Source organism: Magnolia sinica, chromosome 5, assembly GCF_029962835.1.
Source record: "Magnolia sinica isolate HGM2019 chromosome 5, MsV1, whole genome shotgun sequence".
Classification (NCBI taxonomy): domain Eukaryota; kingdom Viridiplantae; phylum Streptophyta; class Magnoliopsida; order Magnoliales; family Magnoliaceae; genus Magnolia; species Magnolia sinica.
The window spans coordinates 27,916,166-27,941,208 of NC_080577.1; the positions used below are offsets into that span (position 1 = coordinate 27,916,166).

General features: G+C 40.7%; 1 protein-coding gene across 1 annotated transcript; it reads right to left on the reverse strand.

The window, feature by feature from the left end:
- LOC131245851 (glycolipid transfer protein 1-like) lies at positions 1-21,806 on the reverse strand. The gene is made up of 7 exons (XM_058245579.1): positions 21,549-21,806; positions 8,063-8,197; positions 3,151-3,206; positions 2,600-2,730; positions 2,275-2,410; positions 1,075-1,206; positions 1-339 (listed from the first exon to the last, which is right to left on the reverse strand). Exons 2-7 carry the CDS (start codon positions 8,178-8,180, stop codon positions 304-306), a joined length of 609 nt encoding a protein of 202 aa, XP_058101562.1. The 5' UTR covers positions 8,181-8,197; positions 21,549-21,806; the 3' UTR covers positions 1-303.
- Positions 21,807-25,043: the final 3,237 nt, after the last annotated feature.

Below are 25,043 nucleotides of genomic sequence, written 5' to 3' on the forward strand. Positions count from 1 at the left end.
TCACCAAACAAGATACGGATAGATATTATTCACTTTCCGTAAAGATGTTGTAACCTTCTTTTTTTTTTTTTGGTAAAGGTAACACTAATAGGGATTGAACCCTAGATCACTTACACTACAGTCTATACCAGCTCCTCTAACAAGCTGGTGACATATTACAGTTTGAATTGTCAGATAAGTATTAAAACTAATTATCTGCTCAGAGTTTATGATTCCAACACTAACTGCTTGTGAGAATCAAGGGGAAGGGAGAAGGGGAAGGGCAAATGGAAAGAGACCTCATTTGAAGTAGAGTCCGCTTCTTCAAGAAGCTGTCAGGTCATCCAGGCCAACACTAGCCTGTACAAAAGATCAAGATCAACACCTGCTTGGTCATAACTTATGCTGAGTTTGGATGCAAAAGTAAATCAAATTGCAAACCGTTGACTCAACAAACAGAAAATAATCAAATTCTAATGACTTATCCTAGTAGTCATAATAAGGAAGCAGGCCTCAGCCTGCAATTACATTTCCTTTGGAGTCCCGAAGAGAAAGTGATGCTAGAGCAATTTGAAGCCCAAATCCTCAAAAGTCAGATGGGCCACAGAACATATTGATAGAGAACACCAACTGTTGATTAGAGTGGGGATCCACCGTGTCATGTCAAGAGAAAATTCAAGGCCATTCAGACCCTTCTTCCAGTCCATATGATGGCCAGGAGAAAATTCAGGTTGTTTTGTGACTAAGGTGGACCCCTGTGAAATTCAAGGGTGGGCATTCCCTCCCAGCTCATTCCCTTTGCTGTGGCCCACCTTTGTTTTGGATCGGGCTGATTTTTAGGTCCTAGGGGTTTTCTGAGGTGATTAATCCGATAGGTTGGATGGACTCACGGTGGTACCGGTACCACTGGAGTGTGCCTCTTCCTGAAATTACCCATGTTTTGGTTTTTTACTGTTTTTCTAGATTTCCTCAGGTTTGAAATAAGAAGAAAATATCAGCATTATGCATTTGCTAATGACATTCAAGCTCAATGGGGCTAGAACAAGGCTCAAATTATTTTGAACCCAAATTCAAAATAGTAGAATAGGATCTTACCAAGAACTTGTGGTTCTCTTCCAGAAGAGGAGAGAAGCTTGCACAGAATTTCTCCATGTCATCATTGACATCACCAGAGCCCCCAATCACCTCCATAAATTTCTTCCTATCTGGAGCAAATTTCATGGCAAGCTGGAATTCCAGTATTATAGTTCAGTGAAAGTTACACAGAAAAAAGACTAAGGAAGCTGGAATGCCAGTATTATAGTTCAGTGCAAGTTACACAGAAAAAAAGACTTGGGAGAAACCATTGGTTTGCAAATTGGTTTTTGCAATCGAATCATTCACCACCAATAGAGGGTTGCATCACCCCTGTATCAGGTGTTTCAGGCTGATACAGCTGTATCTTTCATGGATGATACTGGGGGCAATATGTACCAATGTCGAATGACATGTCAAACCTTGGGAGAAACCATGGTTTGCAAATCGGTTTTTGCATATCAAATTGTTCAGAGTTGACATGGGGTCATATCACCATGTATTGCTGCTATAGCCGGCCGATACAGCCCTATTTTTCATGAATGATACTGGTACAAATGGGCGATACCTCAAAAACCTTGGGAGAAATACCATTTCAAGAGAATGCAGGTAATGTTTGAGTAGAGCATTATAAAAGACATTAAAGTGTTTTGTGGGAACTTTCTGAAAGGTTTCTCCATCATTTCTTTCAGAGTAAAAAAACATCACCTGAATGAAACTTGATCTGCCAATAAGAAAAGTTCGGTTTCCTTTACTAACTTTTGAGAAAGAACTAGTACTATCTACAAAATTGGAAGCTCCGGTAAGTCAACACAATCAAAAGGACAGCTCGGAAAGCCAAAATATATGGGGGTTTTCATTTATTTTCTGTTAAACTTGTGTTCAAATATTGAAGGCTTAAGATCTCATTGAGGCGGATAAGAATTTGGAGATTGATGGAACCCCAAATGAGGATTCTGAGACTGGAAACTGGTCAAAGGTTTGGAAAGCGGAGTTGCAAAGAGATGAAAATTTTAAATAATTATCGCTAGTTACTGCCAACCACCAATTGTTATCAATTACTCCCAGTGATTATGGTAAGTACTGACACTGGTATTTTCCGTATTTATCCTAACTAAAATCCCAGAAACCAGCTATCATATCTCAGCTGGCTGATATTGTGCCTAGTTGGATTCATCCAAAGAATATAAAATCCATTTCCATGGGCTTGAGAGGCATTACAGAGAAACTAGAACTGGCAAGCCAGCCATGCCATTTCTTCAAGGTCTTATTGTAGGAGTCGGTACAGGCTTGTGACATTGTCCAATCCGGATGCTCCAGTAAGTTGCGGAAGAGTTCTACCAAGAAGTCCATGGCCCTGAAGGAAATGATAAATGTTTTTTTGAAGCGAGAAGGAAATGGTAAATGCATGATTATCAAAATGCAAGAAGAAAAGAAAAGAGCTTTACACAAGCATATACACATGAAAACATGCAAATCATCTGGTCAAAGTATGCATGTGAGCACACCTGCACTCATGTGCATGCATGTAGACCACATCTAGTACCTTGTTAGCCACAAAAGACCATTAGTGCAGCTCGAAGAAGCTTTTGCTGTTTTAGCTTCAATCTCTGCTCGTACCATAGTGTACAAGTGATTGAATTCTGAAGGATTGGAAGAATATTTGGAATCCAATCTCTGCAAACAAGAATACAGAAAATTTTGAAAATTACATTGGTACCCACATGACAAGGACTCCACATTTTTTTATTTTTTATTTTTTTTTAAAAAAAAAGGAGAAAAAAAGGAAAAGAAAAAGAAATGTAGGATGCCCTTAATTGGGTATGCACGTAGGATATGTTGACACACTGTTCGCGAATTCTCCCATTTATTGTTTTTCTGGTGTTTTAGTATTATTGCTACAGTATTATATAGTTCCACATATTTCTAGTATCTAGATACTTGTAAAATCTAACAAGTTTATGAACTAAAATTTACATGGTGAGAATAAACTTACAATTACATGGTTGTGACTAGTGAAGAACAAGATATTCTGGAAGCAACTAAGGAAAAAAAAAAACTGATCACTGAAAAGCCACGAAAATAAACAGTACTTACTGATATGTTGCCCCCCACATCAGATTTTACGAGTGCCATGGCAGCGCCAAACTTATCTAGCAGCATAAACCATAAAATACATCAAAATCAATACAATGCACAGCACATTAAAATACTATTTTCAACTAAAAAGGGAGGGAAACTATTCTTCCGCATCTCACCAATATAAACACAATACAACTAAACTTAGCAAAGCATGATACGAATGTTTTTTTAGTTATAAATCAGAACTATGAAGTTAGAAAAATGAAAGGACTTCAGCAGTAGCAACGTAGCATGTTTTATGCGAAAGAGATTCTGAATGACATGCATGCTTGCAACCTTTCAAGAATGCAGCAGGATACGAATAAACAAACAGAGTAGCAGACCCATCACTACAATGACCATCTGAAAAGAAACCTTCACTCATCATCAACACCATCCACCCATCATCATCACCACTCATCACCATCACCACCACCATCGTCATAAGAAATTTCCCAGCTAGTTGCAGACAACTTTAAAATCCTGCTTCGGCAATCATTCCTAAGGTCCTATCCTCAGTAAATGCCTTTATATCCTTTCTTGTCACCTCGTTCCAATAACTTTTACATCTTCCTTTAACCCCCTACAAGCTTAGTTAACATTCCACTCCTTATGGGGCCGTCTCCGTTTCATAGCACATAGCGGAACCATCTCAATCAACTCTCTATCACTACCTCCTATTGTAGCAACTCAAGGTTGGTTCAGGTGATCTCATTCTTGACTCGCTCCTTCAATCTTCCCGCACATCCATCACAACATCCTCATCTCTGCAACGCACTTAACTCGTGTTGCTTCCTAAACTGCTCAACACTCTACCCCATGTGGCAGCCCCACTTGAAGCGCTGGGGTATCTTTGTCTTCTTCAATACCTCTTATCAATTCATTAACCTGTATTGAATTCTTTCAAAAGAATTGGACAGATGTGCAGGGATATTACACTCTGAAGCAGTCTTCCATCAGCATTCACCATTGTTGTCCCAGATGTCATCTTTAAAAACTTACATGACAATTAGGAAAGGTCAGTGTTACAGTTTCCAAAGTAACATGTGCAAGGGGCAGCCATTCTACATTTGCTTCTTGATATCCATATGAACTGATCATGGATTTCAACCTCCAATTTGCAAATTTGGGGAAAATGGGGGAAAACTTGGATTTCCCCCATTTCACCAATCTAAATTGCAATTAGAGTATGCAAAAATCACATTAGACATGTTGGAGGTTGATTTACAAATGACAGGGGGTTTTGGATTAAAAAAGAAAACAGTTTAATGGGGATATTATGCACACGCACCCTCTACGCACATATTCGAGGAGGAGGCGGGCTCCACTTTCGATTTGGATCGACGACGACATCTTTAGATGACCCCATAATTAGGGGGCTGTGTTATGGAGCATTGGAGTGGACCCGATCATCACATAGATCCTACCATCGGATCTCATGATCGTGGCCCACTACTTTAGATGATTTAGGATTTTGAGGTTTGATTATTTTTATTATTAGAAACATCGTGAACGGCTTTGATTGCTTAGATTAGTTATTTTATTTATTTTAGTTTTGGTATTAGTGCGTGCACATGGTGCAAGGGTAGTTTTGTCTTTTGGAGATTTAGGGTTTTCTTATAAATAAAGCAATCCCATCTATGGACTCTGATGATATTATGAATAAAAAAATCCTACATTTCTTCCTCTCTCTCACATTGAGTTGAAGGATCAAATTGGGTGCGAAGCCCTCCCTTCCTCGAAGGGTTAACTACCGTGGTGCGAAGCCACACCCGCTCCAAATCATCACCATCGTCTTCCACATCTCATCCATCATCCTCAACACCCCATCCACCATCAATTTACCAATTTTCGCATCAAAATCCTCTCCTATAGCAGTGCACAAGAAGGTTTTCAGATTCTGGCGCATCTATGAGGCTGAAACTTCAGCGGAGTACTACGCACAAACCATGTGCTGGATTGAAGTGATTTTTGGTATGGAAATAACCCACCCCTAGCTGATCCTAGCCTAAGAGTCCTTTCCCGATTTTGTGGGCCCCACACATGTACAGACGTCCAGTCACACACGTGCATCCAGGCCAACTTGCTGTCCAGCGTGAGTGGCCCATCCCAAGTCCTCTTTTTCCCTCTGTTTCTTTCCGTTTTTTGGCTTAAAACCTCCCCATAGGATCCCCCATTAATCCTCTACCTAAACCCCCATAGATCTATCCCAAATATTCACTCCTAAACATGATCAACATGTGGTACAACAGAATTGTTAAATCTGGAAATTGCTAAATTAGTCCCTGTACCCTCGAATACCTTGACCGATCCCTAACTGTCATCTAGAAAACCTCATAATCCGAAATCCATAACCCAAAAGGGTCCCAAATCTCAATTTTCCCCAATTTTCAAACCCTAGATTTTCCCCTAAATTGAAACTTAGTGAATCTCTTGAGTCGGGAACAATCCTATGCAAGAATGGGTGATTCTTACACTCCTTTGGGCTTGTTTGGTTTATAATTGCATTTGATCCAGCCCTAATGGTTGTGTAGGCTTGGACCCCTATAGATTCCCCTTCTTAAATGTTTGATAGTATGTAGGATGTGGAATTTTGTGACTGTTTAATATTGGCATAATCACAAACTTGATTTCTTGCACTCCATGGTTAATTTCATGTCCTGCATCATAGTTATTTTAATTTTAAATATTAAAAAATATTTTTAAATCATATTGATTAGCAATTATTTAGCCTTAATTTGCAAGTGTTTATAAGTGTTGGCTAATCTTAATATCAGTTACACCCAGTGTTCGAAATATCGGTATTGCTTTATGTATCACACCCTTGGGATATGGATACGTATCGGTTATCGCATGGGATATGTCAGATGTATCGCGTAATATATCATTGTTGTTGGAAACATGGGGAAGCATTGGAAATTGGTCGAATTTTTCAATGAAATTTCAGTGATTGTTAAAAAAGACATCAATACACACTTACAAATCAAAACATTACAAAAAACACGTGCACATTAATAGGTTTTCTTTGTATGGGTCCTAATTTATGCGTTGTCTAACTGAATTGATGCAAGTATATTCAAAGTTTATTCATATAATTTATAAATATAAGAAGATGTGTGGAAACACAAGCAATACATTCAAAAGAAAGAGAAGAATCATTAAATAAGGTTACATATATGTTTGATTTTATGTTTGGACACAGATTGCAACCGATTTACGAGAAATTGGGAAAATTTTATTTTTTTTCAATTTTCCGCAGCTTGGTCCTTCTCCTCCAAATCTCAAATCGAAGCTCCCAATCCATGAGATCTTGCATATCATATTTAATTTTCATGTCTTGCATTACAATTTGATACTAATTTAACATGATTTACAGAAAAAAAAATGATTGAAAATAAAAAATGCTCACTAGATTGAACATGTGGGATATATCCCACTACTTGTGTGTTTCGTATCGCACAGGTAGGATACAAGAAATATCGTGGGATATATCGGCCGATCTCGTCGATATTTAAAACAATGGTTACACCTAAGTTGTGAATTTGAAAATTAAAAAAAAAAATGAAAAAAAATCCAAAATTTCACCAATTTAAATTGCGATTAGAGTATGGAAAAATCACATTAGACATGTTGGGGGCTGATTTACAGATTGACAGAGGTTTTTAGATTTGTTGAAAAAAAAATTAATTAAAAATTTTTTAAAATATTTGAAAAATACTTTTTAAAAAATCAAGATTGATCAGCAGTTATTTAGCCTTAATATTTATATATTTAGTAAGAATGTGCTAACATCCTGCTTGCTTGATGTTGTTTGGCAAAGGAAAACAACGTTAAATGAACATCCCCTAAAAGAAATTTATTGTGTGCATAGTTTAGAACCATATAGAAAGGAAACTTAACATGTGAACTTGTTTTTTGTGATCTTTTGATTTCTAAGTGTGTTACGGTATCTTTTTTAACATCTCCTAAAGTTTCATTAAAAAAATTAACCAATTTCCCAATGTTTCCCAAAAATAGCGATACATTACATGATACATCCAATATTTCCCGTGCGATGCCTGATATATTTCTGTATCCTAAGGGTGCGATACATCCGTCAATAGTAATACTAAAAACATTACCCTCTAGTTTTTTTAATGGTAGCATCAGTTACACTCATATAATTATCTAGCAAGAGACTAAATTACAACGAAATAACTTCAATCTTGCACAAAAAAGATATTTAAGTGTTTATTCCATAGAATGTAAGCTTTCATGGCAAGGGAAAAAATGTGTAAAACTGAAAATTCATCCAGTTTGAACAACGGCAGGAGGTTTTGATTTCATAGAGATAAATGAATGATTTAAAGCTTCATCATTGAGGAAATCAAGGGCAACATCATATTACATTTTGTTCAATAAACAATATGAATAGTCCCATCACTGAATCATCACGAACGGACTAAAAATTGTATAAATAACTGATGTAGGACAATTAACCACTTGCTCTAAAAGCTCGAACTGTTAGAGTATGGCGAATTAATCCCTTTATCTCATTGCCCAGGCCCCACGTCTCATGGGTTAGGCCCTCGGTCGAACCCCCCTCATGGGCCCCAAATCACATGGGTACCGCCTCACACGAGCCACCCGAGTCACATGGGTGGGGCCCGCATCTCACGAGCCACCCGAGTCACACGGGTGGGGGTGGGGCCCGCATCTCACGAGCCACCTGCCTCACACAGGCCGCCCACCCCGAGTGTGCCCCTGCATCTCACAAGTCACCCCACTCGAGCCCGGTGTGAAAATGCCCCCGCATTAATAACTTATGGGCATTTGGAATTAAAGAGTACCCAACAACACAAATCAAAAAAGCTAGAAACAATAACCAAACTCCGACCAAAAACAATACCTATGACAGGCAGCACAAGCTTGCATACATCCAAGAAAGGCTTGGTCAGCATTTCCCCTTCATCAGACTTCACGGACTTCATTCCTTCCAAAGAGGGGGTGAATACAGTCCCCTCCATTTTCTACCCTCAGATCTCTGCTTAAACAGAAAGGAAAACCAACCATCAGAACCCAACCTTGCTACTTCATCAAAAGGCTCCACTGCATGAAAATGTGAAACCAAATGCAAGAGAAACAGAAAAGAGAACGCATTTGATTGTGTGCATGTACATGAGGGTGAGAACATACAACCACTGTTAATAGTGCCTCAACAGATCAGAATGAGTGCTGATTCCATCTGAAGTTGCAATTCACAGGACTCAAAACAGTTTCAGGGTACAGTCTTCAGACTCGTGGCATCAAGATCTAGGGCTGGATTGCCCATATTACATTTCCAAAAACAAAGTTTCTTTGTGGACGAAAAAATACATATGGAGAAAAAAGACAGAATAGAACAAAGACACAATAAGCTACTGGCATCATAGTGCACTAAAAAAAAGACCTAAAGTTTGCAGAATCAGAGCCAGCATGGATTCAAAATTGAGTAAGAAGGGCACACAAAATCATGAACAACACCATAAAATCCAAAACACAACCATAAAACATAAAAGAAGGTTAAAATGAAGAAAGTATGGCAGTTAAATAAGTCAATTTTATAATAATTAGCCATTTCAGCTTCTGCACAAAAAATGATCCCTCTTATCTTCTTCTTCTTTTCTCTAATCAGTAACCCATTTTGTCATTTAGGGATGAAATTCTGGCTAAAGCCTACAGTAAACCCAAATAAAATAAAAATAGCAAAGCCCCCTGAGATAGTGAAATGATCCTTCCAAGTACAACACTGAATCTGTCCATTAATATTTTCACAATAATTTTTTAAGGGCTTCCTATGAGACTGATAGGCTGAAAATCCTTAGGATCAAATACCCCCTCTTTAGTGATGATGGCAATGAAAGAAGCACTTGTATCCTTAGATAGCCTCTCTCTCAAATGGAATTCAGAGATAAAACTTCACAAGATCATCATTAACCTCTTCCCAAAAGATAGGAAAAAAGCAATGGCAGAACCATCGGGTCCAGAAGTTTTGTCCTAACCCAAATCCGAAACCGCTCTCTTCACCTCATCTTTCATTAGCGAACACTCCAACTAGTCTGCCTCTGTCACACTTATCAAATCAAAGTGCATATTATCAAGTGTTGGCCATGAAGATTTGTCCCGACCAATGTTTTAAATAGTTGTAGCGTGTTGCGTAGTTTTCAGCCCTCTATAGCATGTAGCATAAATAGCATAGCGTGTAGCGTGAGCTACACGATACTTCTATTTTTTAATTTAAAAATAGAAAGAAAAAAAAACATGATAAATAATAAGAAAAAAAAATTAATTTAAAAAAAAAAAAAAAAACTAAAAGATGATTCATTTTTCAAGCATGTTCAAATTTTTTTTTAATTATCACTTATCAAAAGCCAGTCTAGATATATAAAGTCATAAACCAAATCAAATAATTATCACATCAACAACTTTCTAAGCAAACCACTTTAATTAATAATGTCTAATTGAAACTACAAGTCACAACTCACAGGTATGTGTAGACACCCCACCTCAGGTTGACAAGCTGATAGAGTTTGAATGGATGGATGGACAACCGAACCCCAATCCTAAAACCCAACCCTAGAAGCCTAAACCCTAGGAACCCCAGTCCTAAACCCTAAACACAGCCGATCAACCCGGTCAACATAACCCAAAACCCTGAGTTAACATGGCGAGTCAACTCACCCGGTCAACCTACCCAAGCCACAACCTAGTCAACTCACCTAGTCAAGCCCGAACCCAAGCCCAAAACTAAGCCCAATCGGAGAAATGGTAAAAACCTCAAAGCAACAACCTTCACAGTAGAGCCTCCACACGCTTGGAGGATGCTGCTTGCCAAAGTAGGGAGTCCAAGTGGGGACCGGTGGCATCTAGGTTGTCGCCGGCCACGTGTAGGGTTGTTCACGAGTCGAGCTAGCTCGAAAAGCTCGCTCGAGTCAGCTCGGATTGACTCGGCTTGAAAGGCCAACTCGGGGTGAGTCAAGCTTGTTTTCTAAAGCTCGAGTTGAGTTTGAGCCGAGTTCGACCATGGTGCATTTCAACTCGACTCGAAGAATATATTTTAATATTATATTATATTATATATATTAAGTTAAAAAACTTAAAAAAGTTAAAACTTAAAAGTTTTTTACTTTTTACTAAAAAACCCTACCCGACCCTACCCATCTCCATTCCCTGTCATTCTTTCTTCCCTTACCCTACCGAGCACGAGTAGACGCTGCAGCCCGCACAGCCACACCCAGCACGGCAGCCCGACTGCCCGAGACTCTCTGCCTGACTGACTGCCCCTCTTTATCTCTCTCTTTCTCTCATTCTCCTGATTTCTCTGAGCAACCCGCGCCCAATCCATGACATATGAACAAGCTCGACTCGACTCGAGGTAAACTCGACTCAACTCGAACCACTAGCTCGACTTGAACTCGACTCGACAGCTTTGGCAAACAAGCCAAGCATCAATGTTGAGCTCGAGTATAGCATGGACGAGTCGAGCCAAGCTTGGCCCACCTCGACTCGACTCGGCTCGATGTACAACCCTAGCCACGTGGCACTCCCCCTCTTTCGGGCAGCATCCCTCAAGCATGCGAGTTTCTCCTTTTTCAAACCTAAGTGTGCGGTTGAGGTGCGTTTACTCCAATGTTGCCCATCTCCTTAACCAAAATTACACTTTTATCACCTCATCCAAGCCATGAGATGATGCCATGTGACAATCTCCAATCTCAGCCCTTCAACCACCTTTTGCCCCTAGGATCACCAGTAATTACCAAAAAACTGGGTTGGGAGACTATAAATAGCCCCCTCCCCTTGTCATTTCAAACACACCCAAGCATCCCAGAAAACCCAAGAGATCTCTTAGCCTTAGCCTTAGCCACTTAACCATCCTTCCACCATGGAGAGTGAGAGAGGGAGCTCTAGCCTAGCCTAGCCTAGCTAGAGTCCAAGCCTCCTGAGCCACTTGAGTTCAAAATCTAAGCCACTCACTCTAGCCTTGTGACACTACCGTTCATCCAGCCGTTCAAGCTCCTATCAGTTTCATTAAATCAGCACATTATCATCGTGCAACATTCATTCCTTTCTCAACCCCCTTGCTCCTCATACACAACGACATCATAGTGCATTTTTCACTATTTTCTCATATCTGACTTGCGGGCGTATGCTCTGTGGCTTGCTGATATAATCGGATCTTGCCCATCAGAAACCTTAGCCAGTTAGCTGTCATTTTAGCATATACACTGCATTCCATAGTTTTCCATCATATCTAGCTGGCGGGCATATGCTCTTAGACCTACCGATATAATTGTAGCAGGTCCGCCAGAAACCTTAACTGGTTGGTCGTCGTTTTATCATAAGTACAGAATTGAACATCCTACACACACACACACACACCCCCTTTACACCCCTACACTTGATCGTTTCAAATGTATGCACTATAGCCTGCCGAGTGCCGATATGGTCGGATCCTGCCCATCAAAAATTCGGATAGATCAATCAATAGTACCATTGCATCGCATTACATTTTCTGCACGCAAGAACTACCCTTATTCTTCAGAAATTAGTCAGATCTTGTAAAGTAAAGACCGTACATCGTACAAGCAGAGTGGGTGCCTAACACCTTCCTTCTCTGTAACTGTGGTCCCTTACTTGGAATCTCTATAACGTAAACTCACGAGTCACCTTAAGGTTAAGGATCTTCAGATTCTCAATCTTAAGCATTTCTACGGGCTCTAACCAACTGTAGAATCGTAATAATTGGTTAGTGGCGACTCTGGTCAAATATAATAATATATTTTACCCCCATCACAAATGCCCTCGAGCGAGGCAACCAATTGGAAAGAAGAGAGTAGATCTCCAGTACTCTCGGGAAATCCATCCTCAGCGTCCACAGAATGACAACTCCGCTGGGGAGAAACTAGCCACACTAGTCGCAACCCGACTTGAAAAACAAGATCTTACGGATTCCTGAAGAATACCAGTTCTTGCATATCTACACCTGCATCTGCATTCATATTAGAAGGAACAAAAAATTGTGCCTCAACGAAGTAGGTGTCTTCAAAAAAGTCTCCCTTATCTTAGCATAATCCACACAAGATCTCAAGCAATAATGGATTACCATGAGGAAGATGTTCTACCCTTCCACGCTCTCGATCTTGCAAAAGCTCAGCCTGCACAGCCACAACAGATAGAAGACGTGCCAATGGCTTACATCCGGGAATTGACACAAGGTATGAAAGCAATGCAAGACATGTTCCGGCAATTCATGCAAGCGCAAGTGGACACAGGCAACAACCAAGTTGGTCTAGTTCAACAACAACAATCAACTCACGGACTCCCCACAACCTCCAGTTCGAATCAAGCACAATCGTCGGACTCCGCAAAGGACCACCGACACCAACCAGCGCACCCCTCAACTAGGGGTGCTTTCTTCAGTACCCTACCGCAGCTGAGAGTTAATCTCAGAACAATCCCACAACCGGGATTCCCAGTAAATTCCAGAACAACCTTGCAATCGAGGCCTCCAATCAATTTCCAGCGCATCCCGCAATCGGGATTTCCAATCAATTTCAAACCTATCCTACAAACATGATCCCCAGTCAGTTTCAGGATAGCTTGGCAGTTGAGGCATCCCATCAATTTCCAGCTCAGTTTCAAACCAATCCTACAACCGGGACTTCCAGTCAATTTCCAGCACAGTTTCAAACCGACCCTGCAAACAGGGTCTCTAGTCAATATCTAACACAGCTTCAAACCGACCCATCAAACAGGGTCTCCAGTCAATTTCATGATAGCCTCACAGCCGAGGCCTCCAATCAATTTCCAATTCAGTTTCAAATCGATCCTGCAAACAGGGTCTCTAGTCAATTTCCGGCACATCCCGCAACATGGATTTTAAATCAATTTCGAGTAGCAGCTACCGCGATCGGAAGCCCTGGAGAAGCACTGGCAAATGCCCACAATGGGGGTCGGTGTCAAGCCCAATTTAATCAGCAGAACGTGGCGAATACCCAATAAGGGGGTCACTTCCCAGCATCTCAACCTCCCCCGACCGGGAGTGCTTTTTAATTTCAATTCCCGCACATGGGAATACGGTTACATTTTAACAAACTCCCCGTAATGGGAGCCATAAGATCAAAGAAATCAATCAATATGCCGAAGAAGCGGAACGGGCCTTGCCGCGAGAGATGCCAGACCCTCAAACGAGCCGCGCAGAAATATAGGAGTTGCAGAAGCAGCTTCAAACCATGCAAAATCGGCTTCAAAGTTAACAAAGGGTCGATCTCCCCTCAATAAAATTTAGGGACTTATGTCCCTTTCCAAATGCTCAGGTACCTCAAACTTCGAGGTACCCAAATTCAAAAGGTGCGATGGCAGCAGATGTCCTACAACACATCTCAAGGCATTCTGCACAGAACTGAATGCAATGGCAGGAAATGAAGGAGCACTTATCCACCTATTTCAAAAATCTTTGAAAGGCGATGCCTTGGACTGGTACACCTCCCTGGATTGTCACTGAATCAAGACCTAGGAACAGCTATAGCAGGCATTTGTCGACAGGTTTGCCTACAAAATCAACATGGCTCCCAAAAGAGCAGACTTGGTAGCCTTGAGACAGAAGGGCAGCAAAACATTATCAACATATGTAGGGCAATGGCAAGCAATGGCTGTTGCGATGCGCACTCCAATCGACGACGAGGAGCAAATCTCCATGATCGACCGTTCGACAAGTCCGAGCGTCTCTGGATATCTGATCTCCCATCCCTATGCGAACTTCGCTCAACTCATCCGTGCTGGAGAGCAAGTGGAAGCAGGAATATGCGCAGGAACAATCTCCCCGTGGCCTCATTAGGTTGCTCCAGCCAAACGAAACAAAGCTAAGGGAAGACCCATAGGAAACGGGAACGGAAATGGCAACAGTGCAGCCCAAGCCAACATCATCCTTACAGCTCAGCGCACCCAGCATGCACCTCAATGGGGGGCGACAACAGCATCAGCAGTACCGTCCTCAGCATCAACAACAAAGGTATCAACCATCGCCACCCTGGCAAAATCCACAACCACAACCTCCGCAACAACAGCACCAACAACAACAATTCAGGGAAAATGTCCACTACCCCAATCAAAATCAGTAGGTGAACAAGGAGTTCATGAAATTCACTCCACTCACACAAACGTACATCCAAATCATGGCAACGTTAGTGCAAAAACAACTCCTCACTCCCCTATAGCCAAGACCACCACCAAATCATTTGCTGATAAACTACAACGAGAACAAGTACTGTGAGTTCCATCAAGGCCGAGGACATTGGACAGAAAGATGCTTCTCTCTAAGGTATGCAATCCAAGAACTTATTGACAGTCGAAATATCTCCATCTCAACCCCGGGGACTGCACCAGCGGCTCCCACAAATATCCTTCAGAATCCTCTGCCATAGCATCCATCAGACCCTAGCTTATCATGAGGTCCAATAGTCAACATCCTCGAGAAGGAAGGCATCCATCGCTTCTTCATTCCTCTACGGTCTATCAAAGCCATATCAGGTGACCACTCAAGTGCACCACTGGTCTTGCAAGGGCCACCCCAGACCCCTCTCCATGCAATAGAGCCGGTAATCCTCCAAGGAAGGAGCACTCCTTATCAACCGCATAAGCCAGTGGTATTCGAAGGCGCACCCTCCAACTTCAAACCAATCATCTTAGAAGGCGCACCCTCCAACTTTGAGCCAGTCATCTTACAAGGAGCAACACGAGCAATCACCGACAGGACACTAAGGGCACCTTTTCGCATGACACAACGGCTAACACATGACAGGAGGATCCCCCGTCAGGCACCGCTAATGGAGAGAAGACCTTTCTTTATCCCACTATGGCAGCCTCCGACCACAAATGTAATCAGGCCACAACCTAACCCTCATATCATCTATTAGGATGAGCCTCACTACATCCCATCCAGCACAAGCAACAGAGTGGTCTTACAGGCAAGAGCTCCATACGAGGAAGAGACTGTGATCATCCTTGCAGCACCAGCACAACTCCCAACTCAACCAGTCACATTCGAGGAGAAGTAACCTCCATGCTACAAAGCAATTCCTTGGCACTATCCGAAGTGCGACCAAGTGAAAAACCTAAGCCTTAATGGACACAGTGACAACAAAGGCGCTCCGTCGGGACAGGAGACAACACCTAATGCAGCAACGTAGCTCCAGACGATCCCATCACAAGTATCTGTATGGGAACTGCTGTGCACATCACGGACGCACTGAGAACTGTTCACATAGACGTTGAACGATGCTCACATCACCTTGGATACTCCACCGAAGATGATTGCGCTAATGATCGGGCAACTCCTCGTACCTAGAGCCATCACCTTCATGGACCATGAGCTCCCTCCTGACGGACGAGATCAAGGAAAGGCACTCAATATCGCTCTGCGATACAAGAACTTACGAGTTCCGTTGGTCATCGTTGACAACAGTTCAAGTCTGAACGTGTGCCCGCTCCAAACAACAATCCGCCTCGAGATAGAGCCATCATCCTTGCGGCCAAGCGACATGAGCATCAAAGCCTACGACAACTCTCGTCGAACTATAGAAGGAGAAGTAGACATTGAAGTGCAAATTGATCTAGATATCTCGGTCATCACCTTTCAAGTCATAGATATACTTGCATCCTTCAACATGTTGCTAGGAAGGCCATGGCTTCACAAAGTCGGAGTTGTCCCTTCCACTCTCCATCAATGGGTGAAATATATCCTTGACAGCAAGGTAATCTCTATCCTAGCTAAACCCGAGCTTGTCATTCCAAATGAGTACGGTACACAAGAGCCAGATGTCCCAGTCATCGACATCCAACATTCAGAGAAAGACATCCCGTACCACAGTTTTGAAATTGAAACTGTGAATACAATGATCAATCCAATGCCGATGAGTGCGGAATATGTCTTCTTCTTGGCTGAACAACAAGGCTTCAGGTAACGCAACAGTGAGGCTCTATGGCCTCCTATCCGGTGGGAAACAATCCTTGGGCCATTAGGAAAAAGACCGCCTGCACCAGAGGAAGAAGAAGCCTCAGACAAAGAGTGGGATGGAGAGCAACACTTCGAAGGATGCCAGGATGCCTTGATACATGTCATCACAGCCGCGGCTTCAACCAACCAGGGGCACACCCTGTCATTCTCAGCTTTAATAAACCAGGGGCAAACCTTGCCTGTCTCAGCTTCAATCAACCAAGGGCATACCCTGCCAGTCTCAGCTTCGATCAAACATGGGGACACCCTGCTTGTCTCAGTTTCAACAATCAACCAGGGGCGTGTCATGCCCGCGCCACGTTCATCATCCAGTTACGGCCATGACGGTCCAATCCATTTGACCAAGAAGGAGAACTAGCTAGCCCTGAATTGGTCTGATGTTCAAATTCCACAACAATACCAGACAACAGAGTAAGAGGAGATCCAATGTATCGTAAGTGACTCGTGAGGGACTGAGTACAGCTCAGATCATGAACCTGGCCGAGGGGAAATCATGGTCATTGGGCCAGACCATGGTTCTCCATTCAAAACATCGACCCCCGCCTCTTCAGGGGAGGGAATGCGGGGTCTCAACTGGATAACTACTCCCCTAACTGTCGAGTCAGCCGGTGAGCCATCCAAGGGCACCAGTCTAAAAAAAAAAAAACGCCAATCTAAGCAGCATTTGGCACCCTGAGCCAGGTCAGGATCCGTCATGGTTTGCAAAAATCACAAGCGGGGTGATATCATTCAAGAAGTCATTGTCTTCATTCACCCACGCACGCATGGACCATTACAAAGGGCTCGACACACAAAAATACAAAGAAGAAACCCTTAGTTTCTTTGGAAGATTTCAACACAAATAAGCTAAGAGACAAGGATACAAGAAAAGAAGAAATAAGAAATAAGAGAAGATTTGGAGAAGGAAAGGTTGGATTAAAGACGATGTAACTCCAATACTACTCCATAACTAGGTTCCATACCATTCCATAACTAGGTTATTATTTGCGCATTTTCCTGGATTCATTGGACATTAGTATTGTAGTCTTCATTAGGTTTCTTTGTAGCAAAATATTTTAATTTCCTCTTGTTGTGGCAAATACTTGGATTGACTTAGACCACTATAAATCATTTGTCCCATTTAACTCAATAAAGGTTATCCGGACCCCTAAAAAGTCAAATGGGTTTACAAATCCATATTTCATATCACTTTTTATCTCCATAGCAAATAAAGAGAGAGTACCTTAGTAGCACAAACACAGGCTAACCTAGCGCAATTGATGAGCACTACACTTATATACTTCACACAATCCACATGTCACACTAGTAGCCCACACATCCAAAACTTCCAACCAGCCACGAACAAGTATGATCATGAACACAACATCCAACATAGGCAAACAACCCACACGTTTGCAATAATCACAAGCAGGCTAAAATCATTCAAGAAGCTATTGTGTTCATTCACCCACGCACGCATTGACCATTACAAAGGCCCAACACACACAAAATACAAAGAAGAAACCTAAGTTTCTTTAGAAGATTTCAACACAAATAGGATAAGAGACAAATGGATAAAAGAAAAGAAAAAATCAGAAATAAGAGAAGATTTGGAGAAGGAAAGGTGATCGAACCCAAGGGTTGACAACCCCAAGTGCAGGGCTGCAATGTAGTCTTAACTCGGTGAGACTGAGATTGTACCACAGTGAATTAGTGATAACACAACAAGAGCTAAACGGGTTGGTCTAGGTTTTTAATCCAGCGGGAATTAAAAGGGTTTAAAATAATAAATAAAAACACTAAGGATCCAGGAATCCCCAATTAATAGAATTTGACATTAATTCGTCTTCTCTGGTTAATAACTCAACTAGAATTGAATTCTAATCCGTTATAATTGAAAGATAACACGGTAAATTCAACTAACAAACATCCAACAATATTAGAATTGAGATAGGCCGATCTCTCATGAAGATCTAGGTAAACAATCATAGGGAATCAAAAGCATTTATGGGACTCGGAGTTAACAATAGATCCATTGATTTTACAGTTTGATTCCTTCTCCAATTTAGGAATTCAATCACACACAATCACAATTCAACTTTTCAAAAACAATAACTTTCATTAAAAAAAAAACCAATTAAATATCAATAATCTATCAAAAGGTTCATCCATCCCTTAGCCTTAGCTAAGAGATTAGCCTATCATGACTAACATCTTAAACAAAACAAAAAACGAAAGTAGAAAATCTAACTAGAACCGAAGCTTGAGACGGAAGAACAGTGCCGGAGAATCTTCGTCTTCACATTCTTTCCCCTCCAAACCCTAGCTTGATTATTAGGAATGACCAAAGCACTCCAATTTATAGTTTGGGAGAGCCAATTTATGCACCAACTTGAGAATTTATGCAACTTACGCAGTCACCGCCTCCGTCAATAGGAGCTTCGATAGGATCGACACCTATTAAGGACCTATCAATGACATCGAATATGCCCTCAATTGATCAAGTAGAAAATAGGAATTTGTCCAGCAACGAATTTTCAAAATCCCAGAGTTTCTCAATTGGATCGAAGAGTCTTCGATGGGATCAAAGGAATTGTCCAACAACCAATCTGAAAAATATGGACTTTCTCCATATATGGCTCGATCTCATCGAGCCCTATCGATGGTATTGATGGGTGCTGAATTCTTCAATTTTCAACTCCACTTTAATTCTTCACTTTTCACACTCTCAATACTTGATTTCTTTTAGTCTTTGGCACTTGATATCATCATGCACATCCTCCAAATCTTTAATTCTCTGCCTTACACTCCTTTAAGCTTTAATTCCACCAATTTAGGCATAGATTCTTCTTTGGTTCCAAAATTACCTCGTACGTAGAAAATATTGCTTAGTATATCAATTTAACACATAAATGCATGGGAAACTAGTACAAATAAGAGGGTAAATATGCAATATTTGAGTCTCAACAAAAGGTTGGATTAAAGACAACGCAACTCTAATACCATGTAAAAGAGTAGAAAGACAGAAGAATTTTGGGGGCTCCATGTCTTGGACCACTATAAACAAAATAAACTCATCTAAGTGGGCTTGCGTTAGTACATATCACATCACTAACAAGCATAAACCTACAATTGCAAAGACCAAAGGGATAAATATTCTTTGCCACCTACCTCCCACACGTATCTTCGCCCAATAGAATCTAAGTTGTCGTCCTTGGTCTCTAACTTGGTGAACTAAGCTTGAGTTAGGTTCCCTAGCCACACACTCTATCCTCTATCAACATGCATGGGACCCGAACCAACCTCATTTTGGATTCATCTTGCAACTCCTTCATGCAATGTCTTCCTCTAGTAGCTCGCCTCCTTCCTCTCTATCAATCTCTTGGATATCATTAAATATCTTAGACATCACTTCCTCTACTTTCCCAAAAAAGGTTTCTTCCATTATTTGATTCTCTTTGAGTATTTTGAGTTTCAACACAATCCTCTCCAACCAACTCCCCTTCCACTTGGAAAAACCCCACCAATCTTTAACACACTGCATGAAGCTGTCTATTTCCAACCAAATTAGTTAAAATCACAATGAAATTGGGCTCCAAGGAGCCAAGTCAGAGGAAAGAAGAATCGGATGGTGACTAGAGGTGGGTCAAGCAATTATTGTTTGCAAAACCAATGGGCAAAGAGTCTCACAGTCTCCTAGTATTAGCAAACCTGCCCATTTTTGATAATATAGTACTGGATGGTTATTTCTCCAAGAAAAGGGCACACCCCTAAGAAGAAGACCAAGCAAAATGTGTCAGTTAATCCATTACGTGAACTCACTTGTACTCATTGTCACCTTCTTGTCTTCTTTCCTTTTATATCCTTTTAAAGGAACTACGCTCCATTCAGCTCCTCCTGAGAACTTCTTTACCTATTCATATTCATTGGCTAAACTATTTCTGCTAAAAGAGTCACATGCATTTTGTGCTTTCAAGGAGCTTCATAAGCTTCCATTTATCCCTTGGAATTCTTATCTCCCTCCACCCTCTGGATCTCTAGATAACCCCACTCTCCTTCCAAATCTGGTTATTTAGGCCAGACTTCCATTACTAGTCCAGTCGCTCTAGATCACTCCACTTTGGATCTCCCCATTGCATTGTGAAAGGAAAAAGGTCATGTACTTCTCATCCCATTAACAACTTTTTATCATATTGATCTATCTCTTCTTCTCTTCATGCAGTCCTTTCATGCATTTTGATTGTTCCTATTCCAACAAAAATTGCAAATGATCTCACTAATCCTTGCTAGAGGATGGCCATGATGAAAGATATGACTACACTTGAAAAAACTTGGGATCTAGTTTAACAAGTGAAAGGGAAAATGAATTGTGGGTTGCAATTGGGTGTTCACTCTAAAACATAAACGAAACAGGTTTACTGAACCATACAAAGCACATCTTGTGGCAAGAATGTTCACTCAGAAGTATGGATTTGATTCAAGAAACATTTGCTCCATTGATAAAATCGAATCCTGTGAGAGTTTTCATGTCAGTTGCTGCTAATCGAAGATGGTACATCTTACCCAAGTATGATATTCATACGACAAGGATACACCGTAAGTGCAACATTTAACATGAAAAATCCATCTCTAACACAGATGCTACATCCAATTTGGAGTGTTTGGGTAACCAAGAATGTTAGGCACATCAAGGGAACCCATCATTTGCTGTTGACCATATGAATATAACCTACTTCTTGCTAGATGACTTCACATGGGTTTTTTAATTCGAAGTACTTTCCGCGATTATAATACTTCATGAGTACGTAAACAGTACTCGTTAGAACAACCTTAAATTCAACTAGAAAGCTTGACAGTGTGTTTGGATGTACAATTGACTTTGATTCTGATAATTAAGTTGTGACAGAATTGTATTTTTTTTTTCCAGAAAGAACATTAGCCCGATATTTTTGCATTGCTTCTGTTTCAAGTCCCACTAATTCGTACTAAATTCAGTGAGACTGACCCAATTCTATGTATTTTTTCAATCCGCTGCAACTTGATTATAGCAATCGACATCGATCTTACATCCAAACGCAGCTATAAGCAGATGAAATACGGAATAAAATGCAAAAATGACAAAAAGAAGTGTCTAGAAAGTCTGCAAGAGCATGAAATCAGATCCACCCTTTTTCCAGCATTCGCATACCACCACTTTCAGAAAATATCATGCAAGTACTTAAGAAGATGGGCTGAAACGTTCAAAGATCGTCAAAAACCAAATTCCGAAAGATCGTTAATTCCCACCGAAACCAACGCAGAAAACCTCAAAATCGAGAATGTGAAGCTAAAACCCAAAATTCTGAAAGATCTGTGGATGAACCTGGGAAATCCCTCAAAGTCTTCCGCAGAAACTGAAATTCAACACCGATAGAGCTGAATTCAGGAACTGCAGAACTGGAGGTGCTTCGATTGCAGAAAAGAACGGAAGCTGGAGCTCCGATCTGGAAGGAAATGTAGTGGTATAAGAACCAAAGGAGGCATTCAATGTAGAAAATGGTAGTTATGAATTTCACAGAGAGAAAAGAGAAAACAGTAGTTTTTGATGTAGAAAGACAGAGGCAATGGGGAATGGTAATCGAAGAAAGTGGACATCTGGAGAATTCGATTCCTTGCAGCGGGGTCACTACGCAATCCGGCCATGCCACTCCCGCACGTGCCACGCGTGTGTTCGATATCGGGGATTAATCCCCAGCTTGAGAGGACCACACTCCCGCACGTGCCACACATGTGTTCGATACAGGGTACCTTTCCTCAACTCGAGAGGCCCACGTCATGGCCACAAGTTTTATATCAGGCGTATGAATAATAAGGCCCCCATTGTTAAATCTGAAGTCTAAAGCCTGAATCCGAAATATGAAGCTGAGTCGAATCTGAAACCGCTGAAGTCAAAAAATAAAAAAAAAACTTGCTTGGTAATTATGGCCCAAGTATGAAAATTAAGTACTGAATTTAAAATAACCTGTTTGTTAATAAATATCTAAAATGTCTGAAATATGTTAATTGGGGACATTTGCTTCTATTTTCTATTTGAAAATATTTTACATTATAAAGAAATTATTTTTTATTAAATGAAAATAAAATTATTCTATTTAATTCAAATAAACTACGGTATAGTGCCATAAATCCTCTTGTGTGAGTGTAAACATCATCAAGCAAATAATATTTATCTACATAAAAACAAATAAAATTTTAGCAAAATTTCAAGTTATAATTTTACTAAACTATATATATATAAAATATTATATATATATATATATATATATATATATATATATATTACTAGGAGGAGGCAACAGAAATTTCTTTGTTGGATTAAGCTCAGCATCCATAAGGACTCTTGAATCATGTATCACTCCTTCCTATCTAACTATGACATATGTAAAAATCATATTAAAGTCACATATGGCTATAACATTCTGAGCACATTCACTCCTTTCTCTTCCTCTATAAGGTATTTGCTTATCTATTGGGATACATGCAGGAAACAATATTGAATGAGCTTTGTCCATTGGAAACTTTTTGAGAGCCATAAAAGTTTTGAATCAAGCTGATTTTTGTTTTTTTACTTCATCTGGGCATTTATGACCTAATCTACATATTGGATGTCAAATAAACAGTACAGTGGGCCCTAGGAGGATTTTAATGGTGGATATCCAATCACTATTGTTTTCCTGTGGTGGGGTCCACCTGAGATTTATACCCATCTTATTTTTGGGATAGAGAAAAAAAAAATGATACGTAAAAATGTATGAAATACATCCATCATGAGGCCACATGGCATTGTCCATCAGGCTGGGGAGTAGCCAATCCGTTTCTGTTTCACACACCTACTATATCGCTACTGTAGATACGTGTCGTGCGCAAGACGCTGCTCGAGGTCCCAGTTATAGGAATCAAAGGAGATCAAAGTTACATGGGCCCCACAATAATGTATTTATAATATCTACACGGTTCATAAATTTTTTGAGATTATTTTAGAGCATTTTCCAAAAAAAATGATTCATATATATCCAAAACTCAAATGGACCGTACCAAAAATAGCAGCGGGATAATGATTTTCACCGTTAAAAAATTTGCAGGCCCACTATAACATTTATTTTGCACCTAATCTATTTATAAGGTCAAAAATATCTGAATAAAGAGGAAAATAAATTTCATACTGATCCGAAACTTTTGTGACCCCAAAAGGGTTTCAATGGTAGACGTTCAATCCCCTACTGCTTTTTGCAGTGTGGTCCAGTTTATCTTTAGATCTATTTTATTTTTTGGCTCAAGTCTTACAACAAGCTCGCAAAATGACTGGACGGTTTGGATATAACAAATACATCATGATGCGACCCACATAACTTGCTGACGTCAATACACCAGCCAATCCACTTCCAATCCCGTCCCTGACTCGGAGACGGATTGGCTACTCCACCTGACACCAGCCGGCCGGTGGTTGGTGCTCTGTGGGCCCCACAATGATATACGTGTTTCATCCATACCGCTCATCCATTTTTATAGATAATTTTAGGGCTTGTTACAAAAAATGATCTTAGGTGGGCTACACCACAGGAAAAAAAATGAATGGATATCCACCATTAAAATCCTTCTAAGGCCCACTGTACTGTTTATTTGACATCCAATCTGTTGATTAGTTCATAAAGACGCAGATGAAGGGAAACAATAAATATCAATCTTATCCAAAACTTTTATGGTCCCTAAAACGTTTTTAATGGTTAATGTTCATTCAACACTGTTTCTTGTAATGTGGTCTACTTGAGATTGATATATAGTTCATCTTTTCTTTAATACCATAACATGATATATAAAAATATATGGACGGCATGGATGAAACTCATACATCATGGTGGGGCCCACATAGCACCGACCAGCAGCCATTGGCCGGTGGCAGTGGGAGTAGCCAATCCGTTCCCGTCTTCTGTCCAGGACGCAGATTGCGTACTGCCCCCGCCCGTCCCTAGCTCCGAACGGGCAGTTCTGTGGGCGGGCCCACCGTAATGTATCTGTACATCCAAACCATCAATCCATTTTCTCATATTATTTTAAGGCATGAACACAAAAATGATGCAGATCCAATGCTCAAGTGGACCACACCAAAAATAGCAGCGGGATAATGATTTTCACCGTTAAAAAATTCATGTATACATCCATTGTTGAAACCTTTCCAAGGGCCACTGTGATGTTTTTTTTACCATCCAACCTATTCATTAGGTCATGTGTACATGGATGAAGTGAAAACACAAATATCAGCTTGATCTGAAACTTCTCCAGCTCTCAAGAAGTTTTTAACGGTGGACGTTCAATCCCCACCTTATGGTCCAATTAATCATTGGACCTGCTTCTTTTACTGGATCACACTTTAAATTATTTGAAAAAGTTGATGGACGGTGTGGATCAAACACATAAATTATGGTGGGGCATAAAGAAGTTTCACAGGTAAAAGGTTGATTTTGTATTGCGCAAACAATTTAAAAGAAAAAATTTCTTTAGTAACTTGAAAAGGGGTACTTTTGGAAGCAAAATTTTTTTGTTTAATGAAAAATCACGGAGCGCATTCTGCGTTCACCATTAAGCCAGACTCCTATCACGGAAAGAATTCAGTGAAAAACTACTTAGCGCTTTCCGTCTTCCGCGTTAATAACGCATTAATAAACACCACTAAACACGAAAATTTTTCCCCATTCCATGTTAAGTGCAAAAATTCAGCGTTAAAAAACACGGCCTAAGGTGGAGCCCATAAGGGCGTGTTTGGCTGGATCGATCCCATGGGATTAGGAGGGATGGGATCGGTTTTAAGGTAATGATGGCG

Bases quoted from the DNA above. Each gene is read 5' to 3' on its own strand.
- LOC131245851 (XM_058245579.1), bottom strand. From the start codon at position 8,180: ATGGAGGGGACTGTATTCACCCCCTCTTTGGAAGGAATGAAGTCCGTG. The intron at 1,207-2,274 runs GTAATGCCTCTC...CTGGAATTCCAG, and splicing joins TTGCCAGTTCTAGTTTCTCT to CTTGCCATGAAATTTGCTCC. The intron at 340-1,074 runs GTAAGATCCTAT...TCTTTTGTACAG, and splicing joins AAGAGAACCACAAGTTCTTG to GCTAGTGTTGGCCTGGATGA.